The 26,830-nt window shown below is 43.8% G+C and overlaps 1 protein-coding gene across 4 annotated transcripts in view; it reads left to right on the top strand.

Moving 5' to 3' along the window:
- Positions 1–24,963, top strand: part of TTC17 (tetratricopeptide repeat domain 17) — a 147,740-nt gene extending 122,777 nt beyond the window's left edge. For all 4 annotated transcript variants that reach the window (XR_016217574.1, XR_016217573.1, XM_017346067.4 and 1 more), the window contains 3 exons: positions 20,543–20,662; positions 21,810–21,953; positions 23,813–24,963. Coding sequence is in view for 2 of the 4 variants with exons in the window: in XM_017346067.4 (XP_017201556.1) it covers positions 20,543–20,662; positions 21,810–21,953; positions 23,813–23,944 (396 nt within the window). In the remaining 2 variants the exon portion in view is untranslated. The remainder of the gene's footprint in view (positions 1–20,542; positions 20,663–21,809; positions 21,954–23,812) is intronic.
- Positions 24,964–26,830: the final 1,867 nt, after the last annotated feature.

Here is a 26,830-nt window from a genome sequence, read left to right as displayed (position 1 = left end):
TTGTAATCATGCATTTTTTTCATAATGTGCATTTTCCATAAACTTTTTGAAGACCCTTTGTAGGTATGTTTAAATTCTTCCTGCATGCAACACACACTCACCCTTGCCAAGATCCCCAAAGTCTCATCCAGTTCTGACATCAGGCTCAGAGTCTGCTTGTATTTATGCAAGAGGCTCCTCGGGTTCAACTTCTTTTCATCTGCAGACCTTTGAATTAAAAGATGAATCTGCTGCACATACACAAACACAGCCTACATTGATATGAAGAATAAGTGCTCTGTTAGTTTAAAAGCAAGACAATATAAGGCATTCAGCAATCCCATGGCAGTTTTATTTATTTGAAAGGCAGAGTTAGGGAGAGACAAAGACAGATCTTCCAGTCACTCCCCAAATGGCTGCAATGGCCAGGGCTGGGCCAGTCCAAAGCCAGGAACACGGAACTGCATCCAGGTTTCCCACAGTATTCAGGGGCTCAAGAACTTGGGCCATCTTCCACTGCTTTCCCAGGCAAATTAGCAGGGAGCTGGATTGGAAGTGGTGCAGCCAGAGCTTGAACCAACACCCGTGTGGGATGCCGGCATTGTAGGCAGTGGCTTACCTGGTGTGCCACAACATTGCCCCCCCACACCGTGGCACTTCTGAAATCATCTGGCTATAAGTCACCAGTCCCCCACTCTATGTGGTGGGGGGGGGGGAGAATATTCCATGATTAGGGCCCGTTTTGCTTCCCTGGGTTGATTCCTTCATCTGCTTCTCAGCGGTTGACGTTTTTTCCAAGTTATCTTCCCTTTTCAGTAAGAAATGTCCTGAAGAGTTTTCTCAGCCTGTTTCCTGATTTCCTATCCCTTTTTGACCAAACTGGCACAACTCCTTTAAAAAAAACTTCCTGGACAGGTGATAAACCAGTCTATCAGGCAGAAGCCACACTCACATATTCCCCAAGAAGGCCTGTGTCTATTTGACAGTGAGTTACAGACAATGCCCTTAGAATTCTTACATGCCTTTTGTCTGACTGAGAGGGCCTGTTATGGCTGATCAAATTCTTTCCAAGGCAGTAGTGACAAACGGTCCTACTATCATGCCCTTGATTTTGCCCTGGATCTAAAGATATAGTTTTACTGATAGCACCCTCGGTTTTCTTTTCTTTCTTTTTTTTTTTTTTTTCTTCTTCTTCTTCTTAGCTTTAAAACCTTCTGCTGACTGGAGGAGTCGTAATGAGAAAGTTTCAGATTCTATCACTGCGCTTCTCAGATTGAAACCATTCTCCCTTAGATTTTTAAAAACTGGTTTAGTTATTTCTCTTTGAATAGCTCATCATAGGTATTTTTTTCAAAAACCACGTGTCATTGTCAGCATTCTTTCCAGAAACCCTAGCCAGGTCTACCACTTCGTTAGGTGTTTCTTCCGTCTTCCCAAATGCAGCCTGACCACTTGTTTGGGCGGTAGGGAACTTGCCTTCTTTCTACCCCAGCAGGTAAATGCACCTTCTCTCCTCCCCAGTATCCTAAGCACTCTCTCAGCCTCCATTAATCGTCTTATTGCTGGTCTTTCAGCAGACATCTGTAACTCATTCCCAAAATCAATAACACATATTTTCAATTTCTATTCATGGCAGCACTTTATCCTAATACCAAAGACTATTTCCATTCTCTCTTTCTACCTAACAAACTACTGCAGAATTTACTAGCTTAAAACAAAACCATTCTTTGCTCCAAGGTTCTGCACTCTCACCTGGAGTAACTTGTGCCACAGCCTCCCCTGGGGGTGGCTGCCGAGGGTGGCATTGTTCAAAAGATTGGAGTCTGAGCCAGGATGGCTGCAATAGCTTAGCCACAGTTGGAAATCCTCTCTTCACGTGGATTCTGCAGCAGCACAGTAGGACCTTTTTACATTACAGCTCAGGGCTCCCAGAGGGTGACAGCCAAAGGATCCAGACCACTTGGAGTCTATTGAGAACTGGAGCAGCACCACTTCCCTACATCCTGATTATTACAGTGAGTCCCAGAGCTTGCTCAAAACTGAGGGCAGGGGATTTATAGCCTCCATATGCTAGTAGGGACAAAGACTGTGTGACCCATCTTTAATCCTCCGTAGTTAACTTTCAAAGAAACAGCAATCAAACTGATAGCTTTCCAACTGCAGTGATGGAAACCAGAAGTCACTATAACATAAGTCAAATATTGGAAGAAGATAAGTAAGCCCAGACTTATGTACCACAGACGTACCCTTCAAAATTGAAGTGAAGTGAGGATAACTTCAAGCAAACAGAAATTGAAAGAATTAAGCACCAGTGGGCCTGTACAGAAATAAAAATTAAAGGTAGTTCTTCAGGAAAATGATCCCAGTTAGAAATGTGAACATGCAAGAGGGCAAGAAGAGCACGGGGAAGAAACAGATAAATGAACTGCGGCTTTATGAAATAATAATTACAGCACCCTGAGGAGTTTCAGTTTTAAATATTTCCAACATGCATTGTAACAGTTACATGAATGATGAGACAGGAGTAAGTGGAGTTTAAAAGTCCTACGGTTTAATTGGTATCTGCCAAGTAGTGGAAGTAATAATTTACATTGGATTTTAATAAGTAAAAATGCATGTTTTGAGCTCCAGGCTTACAACTAAAAATTATTTTAAAATGTAACTTAATAGAAGGAAATTGGAATGCTGTAAAGCATTTGATTAATGCAAAGAAAGTCAAGAATGGTAAAGGCACAAATATAGAACACAAATAGTAAATATCAACCCCAATAAATCAGTAGTTGAATGCAAAAAGGCTATATAATGAGTTAGATTTTTTTAAAAATCAAACTCTGCTTCTTAGAAAAACTTTAAATATTAGGATACAAAAAGTTTGAGTATACAAAGATGGAAAGTAATATGTGGACAGAAAAGAAAATCGATGTATTTATACTTTCCGTAAAATTCAGTTAGAAATATTACTTATCAGAAAACACAGTAAGAAACAACTGAAGTTAACATTGTGTAATGTAATTGTAAAAAGACCCACGGTAAGCTGACCGTCCATGTCCTAACCCCTGGAATGTAGAGTTGCTTTGTTTGATAAGAGAAGACTTTGCAGCTAAGGCTGAGGATCCAGAGACAGAGAAGCTGTCCTGGATTATCCAGATGTGTCCCAAATGCAGCCCTATGTGTCCTTAGAAAGAGGGAGCTGTGACCACTGAATGAGATTGCAGTGATGCAGTCCCTAGCCAAGGAATGCTAGCAGCCACCAGAAACCAGAGGAGCTCAGAGAGGGATTCTCCCCCTCGACCCTCCAGAGAGAGCACTGCCCTGCTGGCATGTTGGATTTTGACCTAATGATACTGTGGATCTCTTGCCTTCATAAATAAGAAAGAACAGATTTCTGTTGCTTTAAGTCACCAAGGTTTTGTTAGTTTGTCACAGTAACTACAGGAACATAATACAGATTTAATACACAAGGTAGATGCGGTCCATCGCCCATATATAATTAATAACATAGCTTTAAAATGCAAAAGGTAGACATAGGCATATCTAAAAGAAGAAATAGACATATCCCCAGACCAAGTAGATCTTAATACACTTCTCGGAGACAAAAGCACAACTATGAACTTGACCTGTCACAGCATTCGACGGCAACAGAATTCACTTAAAAAAATGAGAAGCAAAAAGAGTCAGACAAACAGAGCTCCCATCCACTGGTCCCTTCCCCAGATTAACCCAGAAATGCTAGGGCTGGGCCAGGACCAAAGCCAGGGACTGGGAACATAAACTGGGCCTCCCACATAGGTGACAGGGACCCAGCTGCTTCAGACAGCTCTGCTGCCTCCCAGTGTCTGTGTTAGAAGGCAGCTGAAACCAGGAGCTGGAGTTGTGAATCCATCCCTAGGCGCTCCAGTGTGAGCCTCATGCATCTTAGTCGCAAAGCTACATTCCTGCTCCAGCATTCACGTTCTCTTAAGTGCACGTGAAAGAACACGTTAATCATATGTGAATATTTAACATAAAAGTAGGCCACAAAAAAGCCCTGGGCGAATTTCCAAACGTTTAAATTATTTAGCATGTATCTCTGGCCAAAGCAGTTAAGTTCAAATTCGGTAAATTTAAATAAGCCAAAGGAAAATATTAAAAAAAAAAAATCCCCAAAACTTGAGTGAAGGAAAATATGTAACACTTCTGAAAGATACAAAAAGAGGTTTAAAAGAATGGGAGATGTGGCCATATTTTTGAATGTAAAGTAAGTCCTAGCATCATCAGAATATCAGTTCTCCCTAACTTGTCACTTAATACAATAACAGTAAAATTGCCCCGTCTTCTCTGATGCCAGACAAGCTGATTGTAAGTTCATCTAGAAGAACAAGCAAGCAAGAATAAGCGGGCAAACTGTGAAAAAGAAGAACCGTGGGAAAAGAGGAGGATCTATTCTTAGAAGCCATTAAACTGACGTGAAGGCTTTAATTAAAGCGATTTGATGTTGGTGCACAAATACATAGACCAACCTAATCACACAAAGCAATTTTGTATCCTGTAAAGGCAGCATCTTATCAATGAGGAGAAATGCAATATTTCCTTGCTAGATAGGGGGAAATGTATAATTGGATCCACTCCCTTCCACTGTACGCCAAGACAAATTTAAAATGGGTCAGAGATCTAAGCAAATGTAAGTCGTATGAGTATATGGAATATAAGTATAAATGGGATTCCCAGAAATTCCTTTACAACCAGCATGTGGAGAAGTTTAAGCCTTCAGGAAAAAGATTAATAAATTACATAGAAATTTTAAACTTGCATTTCACATAAACACTGTAAAAAACTTTAAAATGGAAATGAAAAGCTGAAAACAATCTTTCCAAAATGTGATAGTTTTAAAACCTAATTTTTACAAAACTTTTTAAAAAGAAGAAAGACCAACAATCCTTTAGAAAAATCTTTACTTAATGTATGCTAAACTGATCTTCTGTATATAAAGAGAATCGAAAACGAATCCTCATGTGAATGGAAGGGGAGAGGGAGTGGGAAAGGGGAGGGATGCGGGTGGGAGAGATGTTATGGGGGGGAAGCCATTGTAATCCATAAGCCATACTTTGGAAATTTATATTCATTAAATAAAAGTTTAAAAAAAAAAAGAAAAGAAAAATGGACACAGCAAAGAAAGAACTAATGAGAGAGTAGGGCAGATGATGGAGCATACTGAAATCATAAAGAGGAAGAAACAAAGTATAAAAGTTTCTTTTTAAGGAGCATAATCTGCAGCAACATAGGAATCTGGTGATCAGGCAGAGAAACCAGCAGACTTGGAAGTCTCAGGGTTAGAGAAATACAGTTATATATTAGATACACCATCCTGGTGAGAAGGTAGGGGCAGAGACCTAGACCTGGTCATCTTCACAGTACATTGGCAGATTCTGAAGCCTCAAACCCAGAAGACCAGAGAGCCAGGTGGAAAGCTGTGGGAAAATAGGCTTTGGCAATCCCGCCATACTATGGAAGTAGAGAACGGGGGGCCTCTCACTTGGGATGGTCTGGATACTTGTGCCTCTTTAGAAGGGTCAAAACAGGCGGAGTGAGGCTTCCTGCAGTGGCTCACCAGCCCAAACTCAGCACCCTGCTATTGCATTAAACTGATCATCTCTGCTTGCCCTGCTGAATAAGAGAGGAAATGCTCTCTTTAAGATAACATTATTTGGAGCCCCTATGGGCAGATGCTTATAGATGCATTGTCAGACTTCCAGTAAAATTATATGAGACATCCAAGAATTATAACTAAAAACCAAGAGAAAAGGCACACAACAGAAATATACCTTCAGGTGGTTCAGGCACTGGAATTAAAACAGACTTTAATTAAAATAACAAGGATTGGGGGCCAGTGCTATGGCACAGCTGGTAAAGCCACAGCCTGCAGCGCCAGCATCCCTTATGAGAATTAGTTTGAGTCCTGGCTGCTCCAGTTGTGATCCAGCTTCTTGCTAATGCACCTGGGAAAGCAATGGAGGGTGGCCCAAGTCTCTGGGCCACTGCACCCACATAGGATACCCGGAAGAAGTTCCTGGCTCCTGGCTTCAGCCTGGCCTAGCCCCAGTCATTGTGGCCATTTGGGGAGTAAATCAATGGATGGAAGACTGCTCTTTCTCTCCTCTCTCTCTGTAATTCTATCTTTCAAATAAATCTTCAAAAAAAAAAAAAAGAAAAGCCAGCATTAATGTATTTGAGAAAATAGAAGGAGAGAAGTGAAAAATTTCTCCAGAGAATTAGAATTTGTGACAAAAAAAATTCGAGCTAAGAATTATAATAACTAAAATGAAGAACTCATTAGATTGGTTTAATGGATTAGACAATGAACTCTCACATATAGCATCAAGTGATTTTGATAAGGATGTTGAAGTACATCCAATGGAGAAAGGACAGTCTGTTTCAACAAATGGTGTGAAGAAAACTGTATCTACATACAAAGGATGAATTGGATTCTTTCTTTATACTATGTACAAAAAAATCTCAAAATATAAATCAAAAACTCTATAATACTTGGAAGAATACAGAGAAGAAGCTCTATGACACTGGATTTGGCAAGGGTTTGTTAGATATAAAATAGCACAGGTAGTGAAAGTATAAATAGATAAATTGTACTACATCAAAATTAAAAGTTCTGTGTGTCAAAGGACATCATCAAGAGAGTGAAAAATGAACCCTTGAGATGGGAGAATATATTTGACAGCCATGTATCTGATAAAGGATTGATATCCAGAATATATAAAAAATTTCTACAAAATAACAGCAACAAAACTCAAAAGCCAAATTTTTTATAAGACTATTTATTTATTAAAAGGCAGAGATACAGAGAGAGGGAGAGACAGAGAAAGCCATCTTGCATCTTCTGGTTCATGACCCAGTAGTCTGAATGGCTAGGACTATGCCAGGCCAAAACTAGGAGCTGGAACTCCATCCAGGTCTCCCATGCAAGAAGCCAAGAACTTGGACCATGTTGTGCTGCCTCCCCAGGCACCTTAGCAGGAACCCAGATCAGAAGTGGAGCAGCTAAGACTCTGACCAGTGCATACGGGATGCTGCTGTTTCAGGCAGTGGCTTATCCTGCTGCGCCATAACACCAGGCCCAAACATCCCAATTTTTACATATGCAAAAGAGTTGGCATTTATCCTAGTAATTAAGATTTCACGTTTATCATTAGAATATATGGATTTGATTCCTAATTGTGGCTCCTGACTCTGGCTTCCTGCCACTGCAGACTCTGGGAGGCAGCAGTAATGGTTCAAGTGGTTGGGGTCCTGCTACCCATATGGGAGACCTGGATTGTGTTCCTGGCTTCTGGCTCCCAGAAGTCCCAGCCACTGCAAGCGTTTGGGAAATGAATCAGCAGATGGGAGCACATTATCTTCCTCTCCTTCACTCCCTTTCTCCCTCTTCCTCTCTTAAATAAAATGTGCATAAGACTCGAATAAATATTTCCATAAAGGTGATACACAAAGGGACCACCATTGTGGTGTATCGGGTAAAGCTACCACCTGCAAGGCCGGCATCCCACATGGGTGCTGGTTTGTGCCCCGGCTGCTCCACTTCCTATCCAGCTCCCTACTAGTGGTCTGGGAAAAGCAGCAGGTCATCCAAATGTGAGGGCCCCTGCCATCCATGAGAGAGACCTGCAAGAAGCTGCTAGCTTTAGCCTGGCCCAGCCCCAGCCATTGAGGAAGTGAACTTGAGGATGGAAGATTTCTCTCTCTCGCTCTGTGTGTGTGTGTGCGTGTGTGTGTGTGTGTGTGTTTCCATCTCTATAGCACTTTCAAAGAAATAAATATTAAAAGCAAAAATGCAGAGAGCCAAAGCATATGAAAAGATGCTCCTCATCAGGGAAATGTAAATCAAAACCAAAAGGACCTCCCCTCACACTCAGTGGGGTGGGAAGGTGTTTAGAGTAATCATCTGTCAACATTCGGCTGTCCAAGTCTGCAGCCCTTCTTGAGTGGATGGCAGTGATCATCACTGGCTCCTAATACCGTAAATAGAGGGAGCAAGACACCTGTGCATGTGTCACTGGAGTTCACGTCACTGCCTCTGAAACACTTGCACCCCCATTCTTCCCCAAAGCATGAATGTAGTCAAACCTTCAGTACCAGTGTTCAGGAGGTACAGGGAACAAAGCAGCATGGCAGGTAGTACCATGAGGATGCATTCAGCAGACCAGTCAGTGAGCCAGAGGACAAAAAACTTGTTTCTTCTATAAAAGTTAATTTGTAAAGAAAAAAATTAGGGACCAACACTGTGGCATAGTGGGTAAAGCCGCCACCTGCAGTGCTGGCATCACATATGGGCGCCGGTTTGAGTCCCAGCTGCTCCACTTTTGCTCCAGCTCTCTGCTATGGCCTGGGAAAGCAGTAAAAGATGGCCTGAGGCCTTGGGCCCCTGCACCCACATAGGAGACCCAGGAGAAGCTCCTGGCTTCAGTTCAGCCCAGCCCGGTCATTGCAACCATTTGGGGAGTGAAACAGCAGGTGGAAGACTTTGTCTCTCTCTGCCTCTGCCTCTGCCTCTCTGTAACTCTCTGCCTTTCAAATAAGTAAGTCTAAAAAATTAAAAAGAAAAAAATATTTTAAGCAAATTGCCATAACTTAAGCTAAAAGTATGTTTAAGTGTTTAAGTCAAATACTGAGTGGATGATGGGGTAGATGGATTTGGCATAATGAAATAATTAGTTGCAATCTTTGTGTAAAAAGTTACCCGAAGTATTATGGAGACAGGAGATAGGTGAAGCCACAACCTGGGGAAGCACCCTGTGTACCAAGCTGCACAGGCGGAAAGAAATCTGTGCCTAGGTGCATTACAGCAAAGCTGCAAACAGCCAAGACAGAGCTGTCTTCAGAGCATCTGTCTCAATCAGGGTACTGTCAGGGAAACAGAAATGACACGAGACATGTCAGAAGGGCAGATTCAATTTAGAGAATTGATGGTATGCTGTAGAGGGCTGAAAGGGGGAAAGGACACACTGAGGTAAAGCAGAAAGCTCCCGCCCGAGGGGTGGAGGAGAGGAGTTGGCGTTTCAGAATGCAGAAGTTCTGGGAAGCCGGAGCTCCTGCATCTGAAGAGGGGGTGAAGTCTGGATGCTGAAGGGCTGCATGAAGCTGAGCCGGAGGGCGGCCAGCACCAGATGCTGCTGCTGCAGTAGCGCTGATAGGAGCAGTGTGCACACAGGAAGAGAGAGCTCCTTCCACCTCTTGCCTTCCAGTCTCGTGTACGCATTGGCAGAGCCCAACAGGAAACCTGCAAGCCCAGAGGTGGTTTGGAAGGTTCCAGCCACAGCATTACAAAGATCATAGAATTTGGGATCTGGATTTGAAATACAGTAGCTTAATAAATACCACAACCACCATTCGTTCGTTCATTCATTCAACAGATATTTAGTGGAAACTTGCCATATGCCATTTACTTTTTAAGTGTTTGGGATAAATGAGTGGAGAAAGACTTAAAGATCTACCCTCATGGAGACAGAAAGGGCAGATCACCTGCAGGGGAATGATGGCTAGCACAACCTTTGTAATGTCATATACCAAATCCAGATGACAATTCTTTTAAAGATTTATTTATTTGAAGGGCAAATGTACAGAGAGAGGTAGACACACACACACACACACACACACACACACAAAGAGAGAGAGGGAGAGGGAGAGAGAGAGAGAGAGAGAGAGACAATCTTCCATACACTGGTCCACTCCCCAAATGACTGCAACAGTTGAAGCTTGGCTAGGCCAAAGCCAGGAGCCAGAAGCTTCTTCCAGGTCTTTGTGTGGGTGCAAGGGCCCCAGTTCTTGGACCATCCTTCTCTGCTTTCCCAGGCACATAAGCAGGGAGATAGATCGGAAGTGGAGCCTATATGAGATGCCAGCGTCAGAGGCTACGGCTTAACCCACTGCACCACAACATGGCTGCCGGATGACAATGCTGAAAGGAGACTAGACCTGGAATTCTTTTTTTTTTTTTTTTTAATTTTATTTATTTATTTGAGAAGTAGTTACAGACAGTGAGAGGGAAAGACAGAGACAAAAGTCTTTCATCCGTTAGTTCACTCCCCAAATGGTCACAACTGCCGGAGCTGTGCCAATCCGAACCCAAGAGCCAGGTGCTTCTTCCCGGTCTCCCATGTGGGTGCAGGGGCCCAAGCACTTGGGTCATCTTCTGCTTTCCCAGGTCACAGCAGAGAGCTGGGTTGGAAGAGGAGCAGCCGGGACTAGAAGCGGCGCCCATATGGGAAGCCGGCGCCACAGGCAGAGGATTAACCAAGTGAGCAAGCCACGGCGCAGGCCCCTAGACCTAGAATTGTGTGATCCAGAGTGTGGGGAAGAATAAAATCATTTAAAGATGAATAAAGGACTAAAACAACTTTACTACCAAGAGTCCAGCCCTAAGGGAACTTCTCTATATCATGGCCACAGAAGAATGATCTGAAACGTAAGATTTACTGAGCAGATAAAATGGTAAATAGGTATGCAAACCCAAACAGAACAGACATTTTCTGTGGAAAACAACAGTTTGTGAGATTTTCAGATAAGAGTATGTGTTTAAGAATGGGATCATCTGCGCTTGGGTATCAAAAGCCACATTCGAATATTTAAGAGAAGTGAGTTACCATCTTGTTTAGAATGTTGTTAAATGGTTAGAGTAAAAATTTAAGAGCATTTAAATAACACAAAAATGCCATATGTTTGTGGATAAAATAATGAAGTAAAAGGGACAGCAACGGCTGCAAGAAATCAGTCCAAGAAAAGGCAATAAAGAAAGGAGTGAAAACTAAGCATTCAAGAAACTAGACAAAGGGCCGGCGCTGTGGCATAGTAGATAAAGCTATTGCCTGCAGTGCGGGCATCCCATGTGGGCGCCAGTTTGAGTCCCGGCTGCTCCACTTCCGATCCAGCTCTCTGCTAAGGCCTGGGAAAGCAGTAGAAGATGGCCCAGGTCCTTGGGCCTCAGCACCTGCATGGGAGACCCAGAAGAAGCTCCTGGTTCCTGGCTTTGGACTGGCACTGCTCTGGCCATTGCAGCTATTTGGGGAGTGAACCAGCAGATGAAAGACCTCTTTCTCTGTCCCTCTCTCTCTCTCCCTCCCTCCCTCCTACCCTCTCTCCTTCCCTCCCTTTCCTTCTCTCTGTGTAACTCTTTCAAATAAATAAATACATCTTTAAAAAAAAAAAAAACTAGACAAGTATAACTGACAAAACAGTGGAAGTCATGTCAAATTGAAAATGTTTTAAAGGAGCTGTATGTTTTTTATAAAAGTTATATTTAAGACGTAGAAGAAACATTTAAAATAGCAAAAGATATACCAAGTACATACTAATCAACAGGAAAAAGGTATACTTAATTATCTGAAAAGACTGTTTAAGACAAAAAATTTTAGGGACAAAGAAAGTGGCTACATAATGATAAAATGTTTAATTCACTAGATATACCAAATCTAAACACATACCCAATAAAATAACCTCAAAGTATGTCAAGTTAAAAAAAAATGATAGGTCTGCAGAAAGGAATTACAAGTCTATCAACATAAACACCATTCCCAGTTGTTGATAAGTCCGTGCCTGAATCTGAGTGCATGCAGGATTTTGGTCTGTGGCTTTCTTGTGTTTCTGTGTTTGGTAGCAGGACAGTAAGGACCTCATGCAATGCAGTGGGAGATGTTCCCTCCACATTGTGTTCCTAAAAGAGTGTAAAGAGCAGTGGGGTTAGTCCTTCCTTCAATGTTTGCTGAAATTCACCATTGAAACCCTCTGGGTCAGGAACTTCCTTTTGGGAGAAGTCAATGCCCTTCCTAGGTACAGGCCTGGTCAAACTCTGTTTCTTCTTGAGTGACCTTTGGTAGCTCTGTCTTTCAAGGAGTTTGTCCATTTCATCTTAGTCTTTGAATTTATTGGTTTTAAGTTCTTCATAATGTTCTCTAATATTCTTTCATATCTGTAGGATCTGTAGTAATGTACTCTGTCTTCATCTGATATTGGTACTTTATATCTTCTCTTTTTTTCCTAATCAGACTAACTATAAGTTTATCAATTTTGTTGATCTTCTCAAAGAGCTTTGGTTAGGGATCTATTATTGATCTATTGATTTTTCTTCTGTTTCTCTATTTTCTCTTTCATTGACCTCTTCTGCTTATAATTTCCTGTCTTCTGCTTAAGATTTATTTTGCTTCTCTTCTTATAGTTTCTTAATATGCAAGCCTATCTTGTTGGTTTGAATCTCTCTTTTCTAGTGTAGGTTTTTAGTGCTGAATGTATTTTCCAGATGTATGACAAATTTGATTAGTGGTATTTTCACTTTTTTTAAAAAATATGTATTTATGGCTGGCGCCGCGGCTCAGCGTGGTGCGCCGGCTGCAGCACGCCAGCCATGGCGGCCATTGGAGGGTGAACCAACGGCAAAAGGAAGACCTTTCTCTCTGTCTCTCTCTCTCACTATCCACTCTGCCTGTCCAAAAAAAAAAAATGTATTTATTTATTTATTTGAAAGAGAGAGAAGGAGAGGCAGGGGTTGGGGGGGTCTTCCATCTGCTGGTTCATTCCCCAGTTGGCTGCAATGGCTAGAGTTGCACCAATCCAAAGCCAGGAGCCAGGAGCTTCTTCCAGGTCTCCCACGAGGGTGCAGGGGCCTAGGCCATAGCAGAGAGCTGGATCGGAAATGGAGCACCTGGGACTCAAACTGGCACCCGTATGGGATGCTGGCACTGCAAGTGGTGGCTTTACTCACTACGCCACAGCACCAGCCCCGGTATTTTCACTTTTGTTCCGCTTATAGCACTTTATGATTTTCCTTCTGATTTGTCTTTGATCCATGAGTTATTTAGAAATTTGGTATTTGGTTTCCTACCAGTTTTTTCCAGGTTTTTTTTTTTAATTGATACCTAATTTAATTCGTTGTAGCAAGTGAACATATTTGTTATTATTTTAATTCCTCTATACTTACTCAGATAAGCCTGCAACGTGGTCTTCCTTGGCAGATGTTTTGTATGCACTCAGTAGGAATAGCATCTTCTTCGGTTAGGTAGGATATTCTGGAAATGTTCGTGAGGTTAAGTTGGTTGATACTGTCAGTGCCTTCTTTATCTCTGTGATTTATTTGTCTGTTTCTGAGTCACTGAGAGACATGCTGAAATATTCAACTATAATTATGAATTCGCATCTTATGTTCTATTAGTTTTTAATCTGTGTATTTTTTAAATTCCAAGGGAACTAGATATAGATTTCAGTGAAGTAGAAAAGGGATGGAGAAGATCAACCCTCTGAAAGTTGTTTCTTTAAAAGAACCTGTAAAATCAACTCCTGACAAAATTAATCAAGGGGAAAAGCACAAATAATTGATATCATGGGAGAAAAATACAGCTAAAGTTGTCAGATTAAAGAGATAAAAGGATACAATTACAACTTTAAGCTTTAAAAACAAATTTCTAGGAAGATGGGATTTGCCTGAACTTATTCAAGAAGAAAAAAGAAGCCCTGAAGGCTCTTGTAACTCTCAAATAAAGTGAAACAGTTGGTTCTGCTTTTGGTTTTTGTTTGTTTTGTTTTTGATATTCTCACAAAGAATATAAGAGAGCAGGTGTTTGGCCTGACAGTTAAGATGCCCACATTCTCTGGCTTCTGCCAGATTCCTGCTAATGAGGACCCTGGAAAGCAGTACTGATGGTCCAAGTAAGTGAGTTTCTGACACATAGATGGGAGACCTGGATTGAGTTTCAGTACTGGCCTCTGCCCAACCCTGGCAAGTGGGGTCACTTTAGGAGTGAATGAGTGTGGGGCCGGCACCGTGGCTCACTTGGTTAATCCTCGCCTGCAGTGCCAGCATCCCATATGGGCACCGGGTTCCAGTCCCAGTTGCTCCTCTTCTAGTCCAGCTCTCTGCTGTGGCCCGGGAACGCAGTGGAGGATGGCCCAGGTGCTTGGGCGCCTGCACCTGTGTTGGAGACCAGGAAAAAGTACCTGGCTCCTGGCTTCAGATCAGCGTAGCTCCAGCCATGGCAGCCATTTGGGAGGTAAACCAACGGAAGGAAGATCTTTCTCTCTGTCTCTCTCTCTCTCTCTCTCTCTCTCTCTCTCACTGTCTAACTCTGTCAAATAAATTAAAAAAAAAAAAAAAAGGAGTGACTTAGTGATGGGATCTCCCTCCTTCCCTGCACGTGTGTGTGTCTGTGTGTGTGTGTGTCCGTCTGTCGCTCTCTGCTTCTCAAGCTAAGAAAATACTATAAGATCTGTTGATTTTATAAGTGAATTCCACCATACATTTGAGAAGTACCTCACCCCATATAAACAGATAAAGATTTAGCTTCCCCAGTTAATTCTTTGAGACTAGTTTAATCTTGAAAATAAAACTCGACATTGTGAGAAGGTAAAATTTTATATATTAGATTTTATACGTAATTTTTTAAAAAGATTTTTTTTTTTACTTGAAAGGCAGCATTACAGAGAGAGAAAAATCTTCCACCCACCAGTTCACTCCCCAAAGGGTCACAACGGTCAGGTCTGGGCCAAACCGAAGACAGGAGCCAGGAGCTTCGTTTGGGTCTCCCACATACATGGGTGCAGGGGCCCAAGGACTTGGCCATCCTCTGCTGCTTTTCCAGGTGCATTATTAGCAGGGAGCTGGATCAGAAGTGGAGCAGCTGGGACACAAACCAGCACCCATATGGGATGCATTGCAGGCGGTGGCTTTACCCACTACACTACAATGCCTGCCCCTTATATGTAAATTTTAAAGAGAGTTAATCTCACTCATGGACATAATTGTAGGTATCAACCCATAAACAGAATATTTCCAGCATGAATGCTTTCTTTAAAAAAAAACAAGATACACCTCGACCAAGTTGGATTTAGACAGAAACTTCCCTTATCTATGGAAAAGAATCAGTATCCACTTCAGCAATGATTTTTAATGGGGGAAATATTAAAATTAATTCTTTGAAATTAGAAACAAGAAGACAGACCATCACCTCTTGTTTTCAGCCTGTGCTCAAAGTCCTAGTAAGTACAGAAAATCAATAAAAGAAAATAAATGGCATAATTATTAGGAAAACAAAATATTATTCAGAGTGATGTGATTATCTACATAGTAAATTCAAAAGAATCTAAAGACACTTTTAGAAATATTTTTATCAAGGTGGCTGCCTGTAATGTTCATAAATAAAAATAAGGTGCATTTCTCTACAGCAGCAAAAAAAAATTAGAAAGCATTGTTTTCATTTTTTTTAAGAGTAACAGACAGAATGAGAGCTTCCATCTGCTGGTTCACTGCTCAAATACCTACAGTGCCTGGAGCTGAGCCAGGAGCCAGGAGTCAGGAATATAATCCACGTCTCCCATGTGGGTGTCAGGAACCCAATCACTTGAGCCGTCATTACTACCTCCCAGGGTCTGCATTGGTGGGAAGTCGGAGCAGGAGATACAGCTGGGAATTCAATCCAGGTTCCCTGATTTGAGATAACAGCTTTAAAAAAATTATTTATTTGATGGTAGAGTTACAGACAGAGGCAGAGACAGCGGGAGAATCTTCTCTCCGCTGGTTCACTCCCCAGATGGTTGCCAGGAGTCGGGAGCTTCTTCAGATCTCCCACGGAGGTGCAGGGGCCCAAACACTGGGGCCACCTTCTGCTTTCCCAGGCCGTAGCAGAGAGCTGGATCAGAAGAGGGGCAGCCGGGACTTGAACCAGCACCCATATGGGATGCCAGCACCACAGGCAAAGGTTTAGCCTACCACACCACAGCGCTGGCCCCAAGATACAGCTTTCTTAATTTTTAGGCTAAACCCTCGCTCCCAAAAGCATAGTTTTTAGAAATGTTTTATATATATGTATAGTGTTATAAAAATATGAAGTTCCTAGTTTTAAAAAATTAGCAAGAACTGTCTGCAGAAAATGATAAAGCATTGCTGAAAGACATTAAAAAGAACTAAATTAACAGAGATATGTAATGTTCATTTATAAGAAGGCACAAATCATAAACCTGTCAGTTTTCCCCAATTTCCTTTATAAAGTCAGTTATTACAATCAAAATGCCAAAAGAGTTGTTTTTTTTTTTTTTTAATGACACTTGGAAAGCAGATCTTTAAATTTCTACGGATGAGTATGGAGGGAAAAATAGATACGACATTCTTGAAGGATAAAGTTGTGAGAATTGCCTTAATTCTATGAAGAATTAGAAAAGAAACATTATGCTGTTTGCTCAAGGATGAACGAAATAACTAGTAAGACTAAATAGCCCAGAAACAGACTCTGCCGTCAGAACTGTGCCGTATGTAAAAGATCACGGGGAGAGAAGGAAACTGCTCGGGGGTGACTGCTTAGTCGTTTTCAGTTAGTTAATGCTACATGAATTAAGGACCAACTAGCAACATCAGAGCTTTTAAAATTATAAAATTTTCGAGATGATATTTCTAGCCTTGGAGTGGGAAAGTTTTCTTTAAAAATATACAGAAGCACTAATTATAAAAGAAAATGCTAATAAGATCAATTACATTAAGGTATACAAATTTTTTTAAAGAGAGGTAAGCTAGCATGAGAAAAACTATGTGTAACACACTTTAGCTACCTGAAGGATTACTCTGCAGAACATAAATTGTTGAAAAGTTAAGTGACAAAATAGAAGGAGGCATAGAAGACATTAACAGACATTCCACAGAAGGCAGGGATGGGTATGAGGAGAAGACACAAGAACTCCCAAGCTCACTAATAATCTGGTAAGACACAGTAAGATGCCATTTTTACCCCCACTGCTAATTCCGAGGGTGAGAAAGGATATAGAACAAGGGGGCATTTTTAAACATTGCTGCTGGGACTGTAAATTGGCACACCACCTCTGGGAAACAATGCAGCATTCTCTTGCTTGTGTCTAGTTGTGGGTTTTTTGCAGTTCTCCTTAGGTATCTTCTCCAGAGAGACTCTGCATGTTTATATGCAACCAGGGACATCAAAACAGGAAACACACAAACACCTATCTACAGAAAACACATACACTGCAGTAAATTCACTTGGCCGATGTTTATTTGTGCAGCAAGGAAATGGAAAGAACTAGAACTACACCCAACACAGATGCAGCTTAGAAATACAATGCTAGAGCCAAAATCCCAAGTCCCAGAAGGCTGCACCCATTACACCGTCGTTATAAAGCCCAGGTGTTGAAGCAACAAGCGAAGAAGAATGTTAAAAGGAACATGTCTGTAACATCTTGTAGACTAACGTGGGTGCCCCTGGAAAAAAGGCAAGAGGATGGAATATGGCACACGTAGACGCAAGTGTGTTCCATGAGTGGGAGTTCCTAGGACACTCCTAACTTTGTGCTTTACAGCATAAATGCATGTTTTGCATGATTATATACTGTAGAATTATGTATGCTGTATAATTATATATTTATGATATACTTAATTATGTAAATAAACTTTCTGTGCATGTCAACTATTGCCAGTAAAGAAAAGTAATTTTAAGAGTAGGTGGGGGCATTTGGTGCCGCAGCTAAGAGGCCACAGGGCACAGCTGCATCCCATATCCAGGTGCCTGGGGTCAAGGCCTGGCTTCATTCCCAGTTCTTGCTTTCTGCTAATGTGTACCCTGGGAGGCAGCGGACGATGGCTCAAGTACTTGGATCCCTGCCACCCACATAGGAGACCTGAGTTGAGTTCCTGGCTTCTAATTTAACTTGGCCCAGCCCTGGCTATTGCAGACATTTGGAGAGTGAACCAGCAGGTGGAAAATATTCTCACTCTCTCTCTCTCTTGCTCTGTGTGTGTGTGTGTGTGGTGCGTCATTCTATCTTCCTTTCAAATAAAATGAAATTAAAAAATATTTTAAATTATCCTTTGGGAAGCCAATCAAAAGGATCAAGTTACTAAGAAGGAGGAACACATCAGGCTAGCTCTGCAGCAGTTTTGCATACCAAGAGGATGCAGAGAAATGGGCACAAATAACCCCCCTATACACGAGTGTGTGAGTTTGCTAGGCCACTGTAACAAAATACCATGGACGAAGTGACCTAGACAACAGACTGAGTTGTTCTGAAGTCTGAGGTCAAGGCACCTGCAGGGCCATTGTCCCACGAGACTTCTCCCTCTGGCTTGCAGATGGCTGCCTCTTGCTTCCTCTTCCTATGATTGTACCCCTGTATGTGCAGGACGCTGGTGCATCTCTTGTTTTCAAAAGTCCTCAATGTAAATCCAGCCACAATCCAGTATGGCCCACCCTGATAGCCTCATTTTACCTTGGTCACATTATTTTTTTGTTGTTGTTAAGATTTATTTATCTGAAAAGCAGAGCACGAGAGAGATAGAGAAGGAGAAGAGGAGATAAAAATCTTCCATCCACTCGTTCACTCGCCCACAAGAACAGGTCAGGTTTAGGCCTTTGCCAGGAGCCAGGAACTCCATCCTGGTCTCCTTGTCTCCTAAGTGGGTGCCTTCCCAGGTACATTAGCAGGGAGAAAGGAAGAAATTAAGAAGCAGGGTAAGTTTTCTAATTGCCTCTTCTGTAGTGGCTAGGAGAAAGACCATAATCACAAGTGGCAAATGAAATAGAAAAATCCAAAGTTTAACCCAAATTAAATTTGGTAAAAAGAAAATCTCACTTAGGGGAGAGTTGCATTATCAAATATTGTTGGGACAACTTAGTAGCCACCTGGGGAAAAATTAGGAGGGTATTTCTTTTATTTCACAACAGGTTAATTTCAAATGAGTTAAACTTTTAAATGTGAAAAAGGGAATTATTAAAGTTCTGGGAGTAAAAACATGGTAGAATTACTCGATTAACGTTGGAGTGAGAGGAAGGACTTTTTAATAACAACTGAAAACCCCAAAGTCAACAGAGATAAATAAAAAACTGAACTCTGTAGAAATCAAAGCCTGTATCACACAAAGCACTGTAAGTCCAAAAGCAGACGTCAAACTAGGAGAACATCTTAGCAAATAATATTACAGGCAAGGAAACAGTCTGGCTAATATGTAAAGAGCTTTTTCCAATCATCAAGCTAAAAACTCCATGGAAAAATATGAAAACAGTGCACAGGAAAGAAATTCAAAAGGCTGTCAAATATGAAAAAGATGGTTAGCTGTACTCAGGAGAAGGCAAATGCACATTAAAGCCACTTTTTTTTTTTTTTTTTTACCTATCATATTGACGCAGGTCCGAGAGATTAGTAACAGATTCTGCGATGAGGCTGTAAGGAAGCAGGGATACTGTATTTCTGGCAGGAGGTTAGGTTGTCACAATCCTGTGGAGAGCAGTGTGGCAGTACCTATCCAAACGGAAAAGGAGTGTCCCCTTGACACAGCACGCTGCACCTGGAAGTGCATCCTACCCCGTACACCTGCACAGATGCAGAAGTACACCTCTCTCTGCTTGTTTGGAATACTGAAAAGTTGGGGAAAGGTGAATATTCCTTCATGAGGATCCAGCTAAATAAACACTGTTACATCCATACCAGGAAATACAGCTTTTTTTTTTTTTAATATAGCTGTTAACAGAAGAATGAGGAAACTTTCCATATGTTGAGGCAGAAAACTCTCCAAGGTGTGTTGTTCAGTGAAAAAAGCAAAGCGTAGATTAGTGTCAACTCTTTTATAACAGGTTACCTCATATTGAGATATGGGAATATGTGGGGAGCAACTGAGACTAGACTAAGTTACTGGAATTAAGACTTATTCTATGCATCTGCTCTCCCACAATATGGCGCTGAGAGAGAGAGAGCAAACAACCTCTTCGCAGCTGCCTCATCAGTCTGATAAGCTGCAGGAGCTGATCCTGCTCCTGATTGGAGGAGAGCAGCGTACTCGGTGTGTGGGTAGCAGAGTTGGGATTGGTGGAAGAGGACTATAAAGGAGGAGAGAGACAACATGCACCGGGAACATCTGAAGGAACATCTGAGCAGCCCCCGAGAGAGCCGGCCGGCGGTGTGCCGCTCCCCTGCGGAAGCAGGGAAAGCGGCAGGGGGGTGCCGCCCCTCCACGGAGGTGGAGGGGCCGGCAGCTAACCCGGGACGGCATCGTTCCTCCGCGAGTGAGGGAACGGCAGCTAACCCGGGAAGGGCCTAGCAGACAAAAGAACAGCGCAGGGTCTAGTGTCGTTCCTCCGCAAGTGGGGGAGCGACAGGAATACAGTTGTGCTCATAGTTGCTTATATAAAGCATAGAGAAATTCCAGAAGATTCCATAAGAAACTAAAAACTGTATTGACTTGTATACACTAGAGGTAAGCATGAGAGGAAGACTTGACCATGTAACTTGGTATAATTCCGGTTTTTGAAACATAAATAAATGAATTACCTGTTCAAAAGTTAAATATATTTAAATAGAACATAGACATGCAATACAGTTCTGCTTTTTAGTAGTTGACGAGACTTGGGCTGGATACTTAACCTATCTAAGTCATAGTTTTGTCGTTTCTAAAAAGGCGGTAACAGTAGGATGGTTCTAAGAATTAATGTGAAGGCAGACAAAGCACCCAGTGGGTCGCGGTTAGGTGGCCAGGGTCCGGGTGGTTTTCGATGAATTGGTATGCTGTGGAAGCGCCCCGCCTCACCTGGCTGTTCCTGTGCAGAACCAGACGTCCTGGGTGCTCTCCAGCATGGCTGCCCTCTACTGGAGAGTGAAAGGCCAAGGGAAGAAGGCCATCGACTGCTTGCGCCAGGCCCTCCACTACGCCCCCCACCAGATGAAGGTGAGTGGCGCCCTGAAGGCGCAAGCCCCTCCGTTCCTTGGTCCTCGGTCCTCTCCACTCCCCATGACCTGGTCTCGGGTTTCGACAAGCCTTCCTCCCCGTGCTCAGCCAGTAAGGAAGTGGTGCGGAGGTAGGAAGGGGCAGGAGAACTTGGACCCAGCGTGCACAGCAATCAGCCTGTGACGTAGCCCCACAAGCACCTCAGCAAGCTGGAGTGTGGCGGAAGGTCTTCAAGATCCATGTAAGACAAGGCACCGTTGAGTGCCCCTTCTGTCTTGAGAGCCAGTCAGTGTACAGCAGACGCACCGGCCTGCGAGGCCACCAGCCCAGGAATCCCCCTAGATTAGCTTATCCTCAAGGGCCTGGAGGCCTGTGCAGCCTGTGTTACACGGAGACGGGAAGCACGTGTCCTCTCCTTCGCACACCTCGGCCAATTCCTGGTGTGATAAAGGGCGGTAGTTAACTCGGGTGGCACACATAAAAGGAATAAATACTTGTGATCATTCTGTTGTTCAGTCCATCACCTGTGCTCTTCACTCTTAGGCAGCGGTGGGAGGGAGGCCAGGATTCTACCTGGAGGGTCAGCAGACTTTCTGTAAAGGCCGGGTTCTGCAGCCACAGCCTCTGTTGCGATGACTTGATTCTATCGTCATAGGACGGTATCAGCCACAGAAGTACACAGAGCCATGGAAATGGTTGTGTTCCAAGAAAACTTTACAGAAACAGGCTGGATTTCACCTGTCGGCCATAGTTTCCCGGCCTGTGCTGTAGGTGATACCGTGATCCTCGCAGAAAATGCTGGGGCACCATTGCAGTGCAGCTCAAAATGCGATCTGCGGACCAGAGCCAGCCCTGTAACCGTTTCATTACCAATCCGCGGTGAGACGTGGAGCTGGCAGAGTAAACCAGCCTATTCTTCAGCAATCATTCACTTCAGCTCACATTTTCGTTTGGTTTTGTGACAAGACTTTATCCTTGAGAGAACTAAGTGATTTATATTTTGGTGCAAGCCCTTCATCTGTCATAGACCAGCAGCAAACAGCAGCCTAGCCCTGCCCTTAGGGTTTACGAACACATACCAAGTACAGTTCCTGTGACCACAAAGGACAAGAATGAAAACTCAAAGCCCACCATTTCCTTCTCCCAGGACGTGCCCCTGATTAGCCTGGCCAACATCCTGCACAACGCCAAACTCTGGAACGACGCCGTCATCGTGGCCACCATGGCGGTAGAGATCGCACCGCACTTCGCCGTGAACCACTTCACACTGGGCAATGTCTATGTGGCCATGGTGAGACTGGGGCGTGGGACGGAGCACGCCAGCTGTGCTGGGGCACACTGGCACACCTGTCTTTTCAAAATTCTTTGGATATGGCACTGTCCTCCAGCATATAAGGGATTTTTTAAAACTTGTACTTATTTTGACAGCTCACATCCACTATTTTCCCTCCCCAAATACTGGCAATAGCCAGAGGTAGGCTGGGCTGCAACCGGGGGCTGGGAGCTCAGTTCAGGTCTTCACGTGGGTGGCAAAAGCCCCATCAACTAAGCTAATGCTGCCTTCCAGAGCGCACACTATCAGGAAACTGAAGTTGGGAGCAGAGCTGGGACTCAACACCTTGGCACTCTGATATGGGATGTACACGTTGGCACTCTGATATGGGATGTGGGCATACTAACCAGCATCCTAATCCCTGCACCAAACACCTTCCTCCCTCCCCCCTCCCCGTGTATAAGCTTCATGTATTTTGTGGATAAGGGGTTTCATAATTTTCTCCAAAAAAAAAATACATGAGATTTATCCAAGTATTATTTGCAACTGTATCGTTCCTCACCATGAGTTTCACACTAGTAGTAGACCGAGATTTAGCTACAGTTTTCTGGAGACACCACCTTTTCCAGAACCTCACCTTGCACTCCGTGAGGATGGCCACACAACACACTCTGCTGCTCCCAGTGCGGGCACTTCCCTGCCATTGCACTCAAGGCACTCGGTGCCTGTTTCTCTTGCCGTATTTTCACCTGGTTTCAAAAGTTATTTTAGTTAAGTGTTTGTCTTTCTCTGTAGGAAACAGTCAGAGACAGGAGTCCTCGTGATCTCTCTATTCCCAGCACCTCACAGTGTTTGGCGCATAGTAGATGCTCACCAAATACTTAACAAATCATGCAGTTGCACTACTTTGATGGGATACCATTTAAAGCAGAAAAAATGGGAAAGCCATCGTCCAGTTCCCTCGTTCTAGTCCAAACCAAGAGTCATTTCAGAGCTGAACATCCCAGGGTCCCCCCAAAGGCTGTCATAACAGGATTTAATATGAGAATCCTGCCATCTGCTTCCATCTGAAGTGTGGTGTCACATACAGGGCTGGTCTCAAGATACCCTGAGTAACAAGTCCTGGAGCGAGCAGCCCTGGGCTGTAGGCTTTCTGTGTCATCCTTGACTTCAGAGGCAGGAAGTGGGATTTGGCCGGGTAGGTATTGCTGAGCGTGCAGATGTCCCTGTCTGCTTCTTAAAATTGGAGAATCTATTTTTGTCCCCAGTAGATGTGAAATTTGCTGCTATGAATGAGGAATTCTTCCTCTCGTTTGGCCTGTTCGTGTGCTCTTCTCTGAAAGCGTTATTCCAACTAAAAGATCAATGCCCTCGATATGGCCCTTCTAAATGTTAGGGAGAATAAAAAAGATGCTTCAAGGCGTGTAAGTCTAATGAGACACCTGGTATTCCTTCACTTCTTTCCAACTGCAGTAGAAAACTCAAGTGGGCACATGGCAAGCATTCCCCAGGCCTGGTTCTAGAGGTTTCTATGAGGAGGCCATGCAGGGATGTCCTAAGTCCCCTAGCACAGTCAGGAGCTCAGTGGTGTCAGCTCTGCTCACCAGCACCATTGCTCTCACAGCTGGGTCCCACCTTTGTGGGACTTGATGCGTGCCTTTCCCTGTGGTTCTTGGGCTCTGTCTTGTTCTACCATAGGGGTAGAGGCAGCCGTTTGCTCCCAGACCTCAGCGTTTTCTGCAGAAACTTAGGTCCACCGAGAAAGCGCTGCAGGGTTGGCACTAGCACAGAGGTGCTTGTCAAGAAAAAAGAAGTCACGGTGTATATTTAGTCTGGTGGCACCAGGCTGCTCACATCTGTCCCCTTGCCCCGTGCAGGAAGAGTTTGAGAAAGCACTGGTGTGGTATGAATCGACGCTGAAGCTGCAGCCTGAGTTTGTGCCGGCCAAGAACCGCATCCAGACCATCCAGTGCCACTTGATGCTGAAGAAGGGACGGCGCTCTCCGTAGTGCACCTGCTCCTTTCTCCCCCTCTCTACTCACGCTCTTAAGAACAGAATAAGGAACCAATCATCGTCAGCATCTACTCTTAATGATGTGTGTGAAAATAACGGAGTTAGACTTAGAACAGGACTTCGACATGGGAATTGGTTTGTTTTTGTTAAGTTCCTTCTTTCCCCCAGCCAGAAGAGGCACCTTGGAGAAACACAAATTTCTTTTTTAAGGGAAAAAAAAAATGCAGCTTAAAGATATCGTGTAAATACTGAGCCAAAACATTTCTGGAGCTGTGCTCTGTCTCAGAACCTCGATGCCTTTAGGGCTTTTCTCAGTGGTCCAGCCAGCTTCCTCTTTGGAGGAAAAACCACATTGCACAATCTCTGCTTCCTGTGTAGCCTCCGTTGTCAATGGAAATGCAAAAGCGCCTCTGGTGCCAGTGGGAGAGAAGCAGTATTCTGCGCTCTCTCCATTAGAGCTCCATGCTGCCCCCTGTCTTGTGTCCGTTCCATGCTGCTATGTTACAAACTCAGAGGTAGATTGCAGGGGAGGAGGGGGAAAATGATTTTCAAAGCAAAATATTTACAACAAAAGCTCTTAGGATCACTTGACCTTTGTAATGTTATTTATGTTGGGGAGGGAGGGGGGCTGAGAAGGGGAAATCAGCCATGTGCAACGTCTCTATCGTTTGTACTTAAATTACAAATCACAAGGAAACAATAAGTTGCAATCCTATATAACAGGTTTATATATATATATAGAACATGTATATTTGAAGCCCTCTCTACAGACAGAGTCTATGTTTTACTAATTCTTTGTTCGCTGTGTTACCCATCTTGGAAGAAAGTGTGCGTGTCAACTCCCTCTTTCTGAGGCCTTCAGACACAGTTCCTCAGGAGAGGGTGATGAACCAAGGCCGGGCGTTTCCATCCAATGCTTTTACCTTTGGTCCTAGGAGAATCAGAAACTCCAGTATTTTGGAATCTTCAAGGGCACATACTGAGAACAAAAATAAAAATTGTTTATGAGCAAAATAGGTCATCTGTGTTTGGTTTTTCTTTAGAACCAGGGTAAATTTGGAAGACTCTGGATGTGATCTGCCTAGGTCCAAGTTGTCTTGTTTTTCCATCTTTCCACCACAGTGAGGTGCGAGAAGAGCCAGCCCATCCCTAGGATTTAAGGGTGATAAACTTATTATTAGCATGATGCATTTAACCAGGGAAGACACAGTCAGTAGATGTTCAGTGTGTAGGATATGGTTGGCCTTCTCAGAAAAGATGTAAGAAGCCACAAAGTCCTGCCCCTCAGGTGAGCACTGACCTCCAAGTTCATCCAAGTAAGCTTCAAGGAGAGCCTTGGGGCCGGCGCCGCGGCTCACTAGGCTAATCCTCTGCCTGAGGTGCCAGCACCCGGGGTTCTAGTCCTGGTCGGGGCGCCGGATTCTGTCCCGGTTGCCCCTCTTCCAGGCCAGCTCTCTGCTGTGGCCCGGGAGTGCAGTGGAGGATGGCCCAGGTGCTTGGGCCCTGCACCCCATGGGAGACCAGGATAAGCACCTGGCTCCTGCCTTCAGATCAGTGCAGTGCGCCGGCCGCGGCGGCCATTGGAGGGTGAACCAACGGCAAAGGAAGACCTTTCTCTCTGTCTCTCTCTCTCACTGTCCACTCTGCCTGTTAAAAAAAAAAAAAAAAAAGAAAGGAGAGCCTTGGGAGAGGGGACATGCCGGTGCTAAGAGGAGCATCCCCTTTGGGACAGGACTCCGGGGGAGTCCTGTGGTCCACTCTGTGGACCCTCGAGAGCATTGCTCACTGAACTTGGAGCATTTGGTTCTGGCACAGCCTGTGTCACTTCTCGGAAGCAGGTAAGCAGTCAGATGTACCTGTGAACACTCTGTCCTGTACGTTACTAGAGTCCAACTAATTCCAAACGGTTTTATCAGCTGTGTTTTGAGAACAGCGGGCTCATTTGTTACTGAATAAACCGAACGTTTCTTCACTCGGGGGATCCTCATAAATGAATATGTGCAGTACAGCACACTGCTTCCCCAGCCCGCCTCCATGGGCCTTTATAGTGTTTCCTGAAACTCCCAACACTCGCCTGTTGGATTTTCTAAAAAACTGACATACATTGAAATCCTCTCTGAGTTGCACTTGAGTTAAAGTCCGTGTAGTCCCACAGCCACCACAACCGCCAGGATACCAGATTTCACCCTGGAAAGACTCCTTCATACTGCCTCTTTGCGGTCAAACCTCCCGCACCCTTAACCCTTGGCCACTACTGTTCTGTCTTCCACCCCTCTCCTGCTTTGTCATCCATAGTGTCAGTAAATGAGATAATGTAGTACATAGCCTTCGAGGGTGGCTTCTTGCACTTAGCATAAAGCACTTGGGATGCACCTGTGTCGTGCAAATTCATCGCTTGCTTTGTAGCACTGAGTAGCGGCAGTCGGTCACGTCCCTGCTGGAGGACAAGTTTGTTTCCAGCTTTTGGTGATTATGAATGAAGCTGCAGTCACCATTTGCATGTAGGCTTTTGTGTGCACGTAGGTCTCCATTTCTCTCGTGTAAATAATTCAGCCGTTTGGCTGCTCTGGACCATTTGAAAGCAGGAAAGGTTAGCCAACACTCAGTGGAAGAAGCTTCAACCCGGTTATGTACAGAAAGAGTGTGGCCAAGGGCAAGTGGGAATCTGCTTGTCTGAAAGCAACAGGAAAGAGCTTGGCATTTCTTTGAAATGACTGGGAATAGCTTCCCCAGTGTGGTTCTCAGCCTGTGTTGCAGATGATGTTTCAAATAGATCAAAGCCAGGCTGTGTGGCTGGCTGGTAGACCTCATGTGTATACCTCGTCCAAGGCCAGGGATGGTGCAAACTAGGTAATTTAGGAATTTTTAAGAGTTGTTTTTT

Source organism: Oryctolagus cuniculus, chromosome 1 (genome assembly GCF_051225735.1).
Source record: "Oryctolagus cuniculus isolate XC-2025 breed Fujian yellow rabbit chromosome 1, ASM5122573v1, whole genome shotgun sequence".
Taxonomy (NCBI): domain Eukaryota; kingdom Metazoa; phylum Chordata; class Mammalia; order Lagomorpha; family Leporidae; genus Oryctolagus; species Oryctolagus cuniculus.
This window is presented reverse-complemented; position numbering and strand designations above follow the sequence as displayed.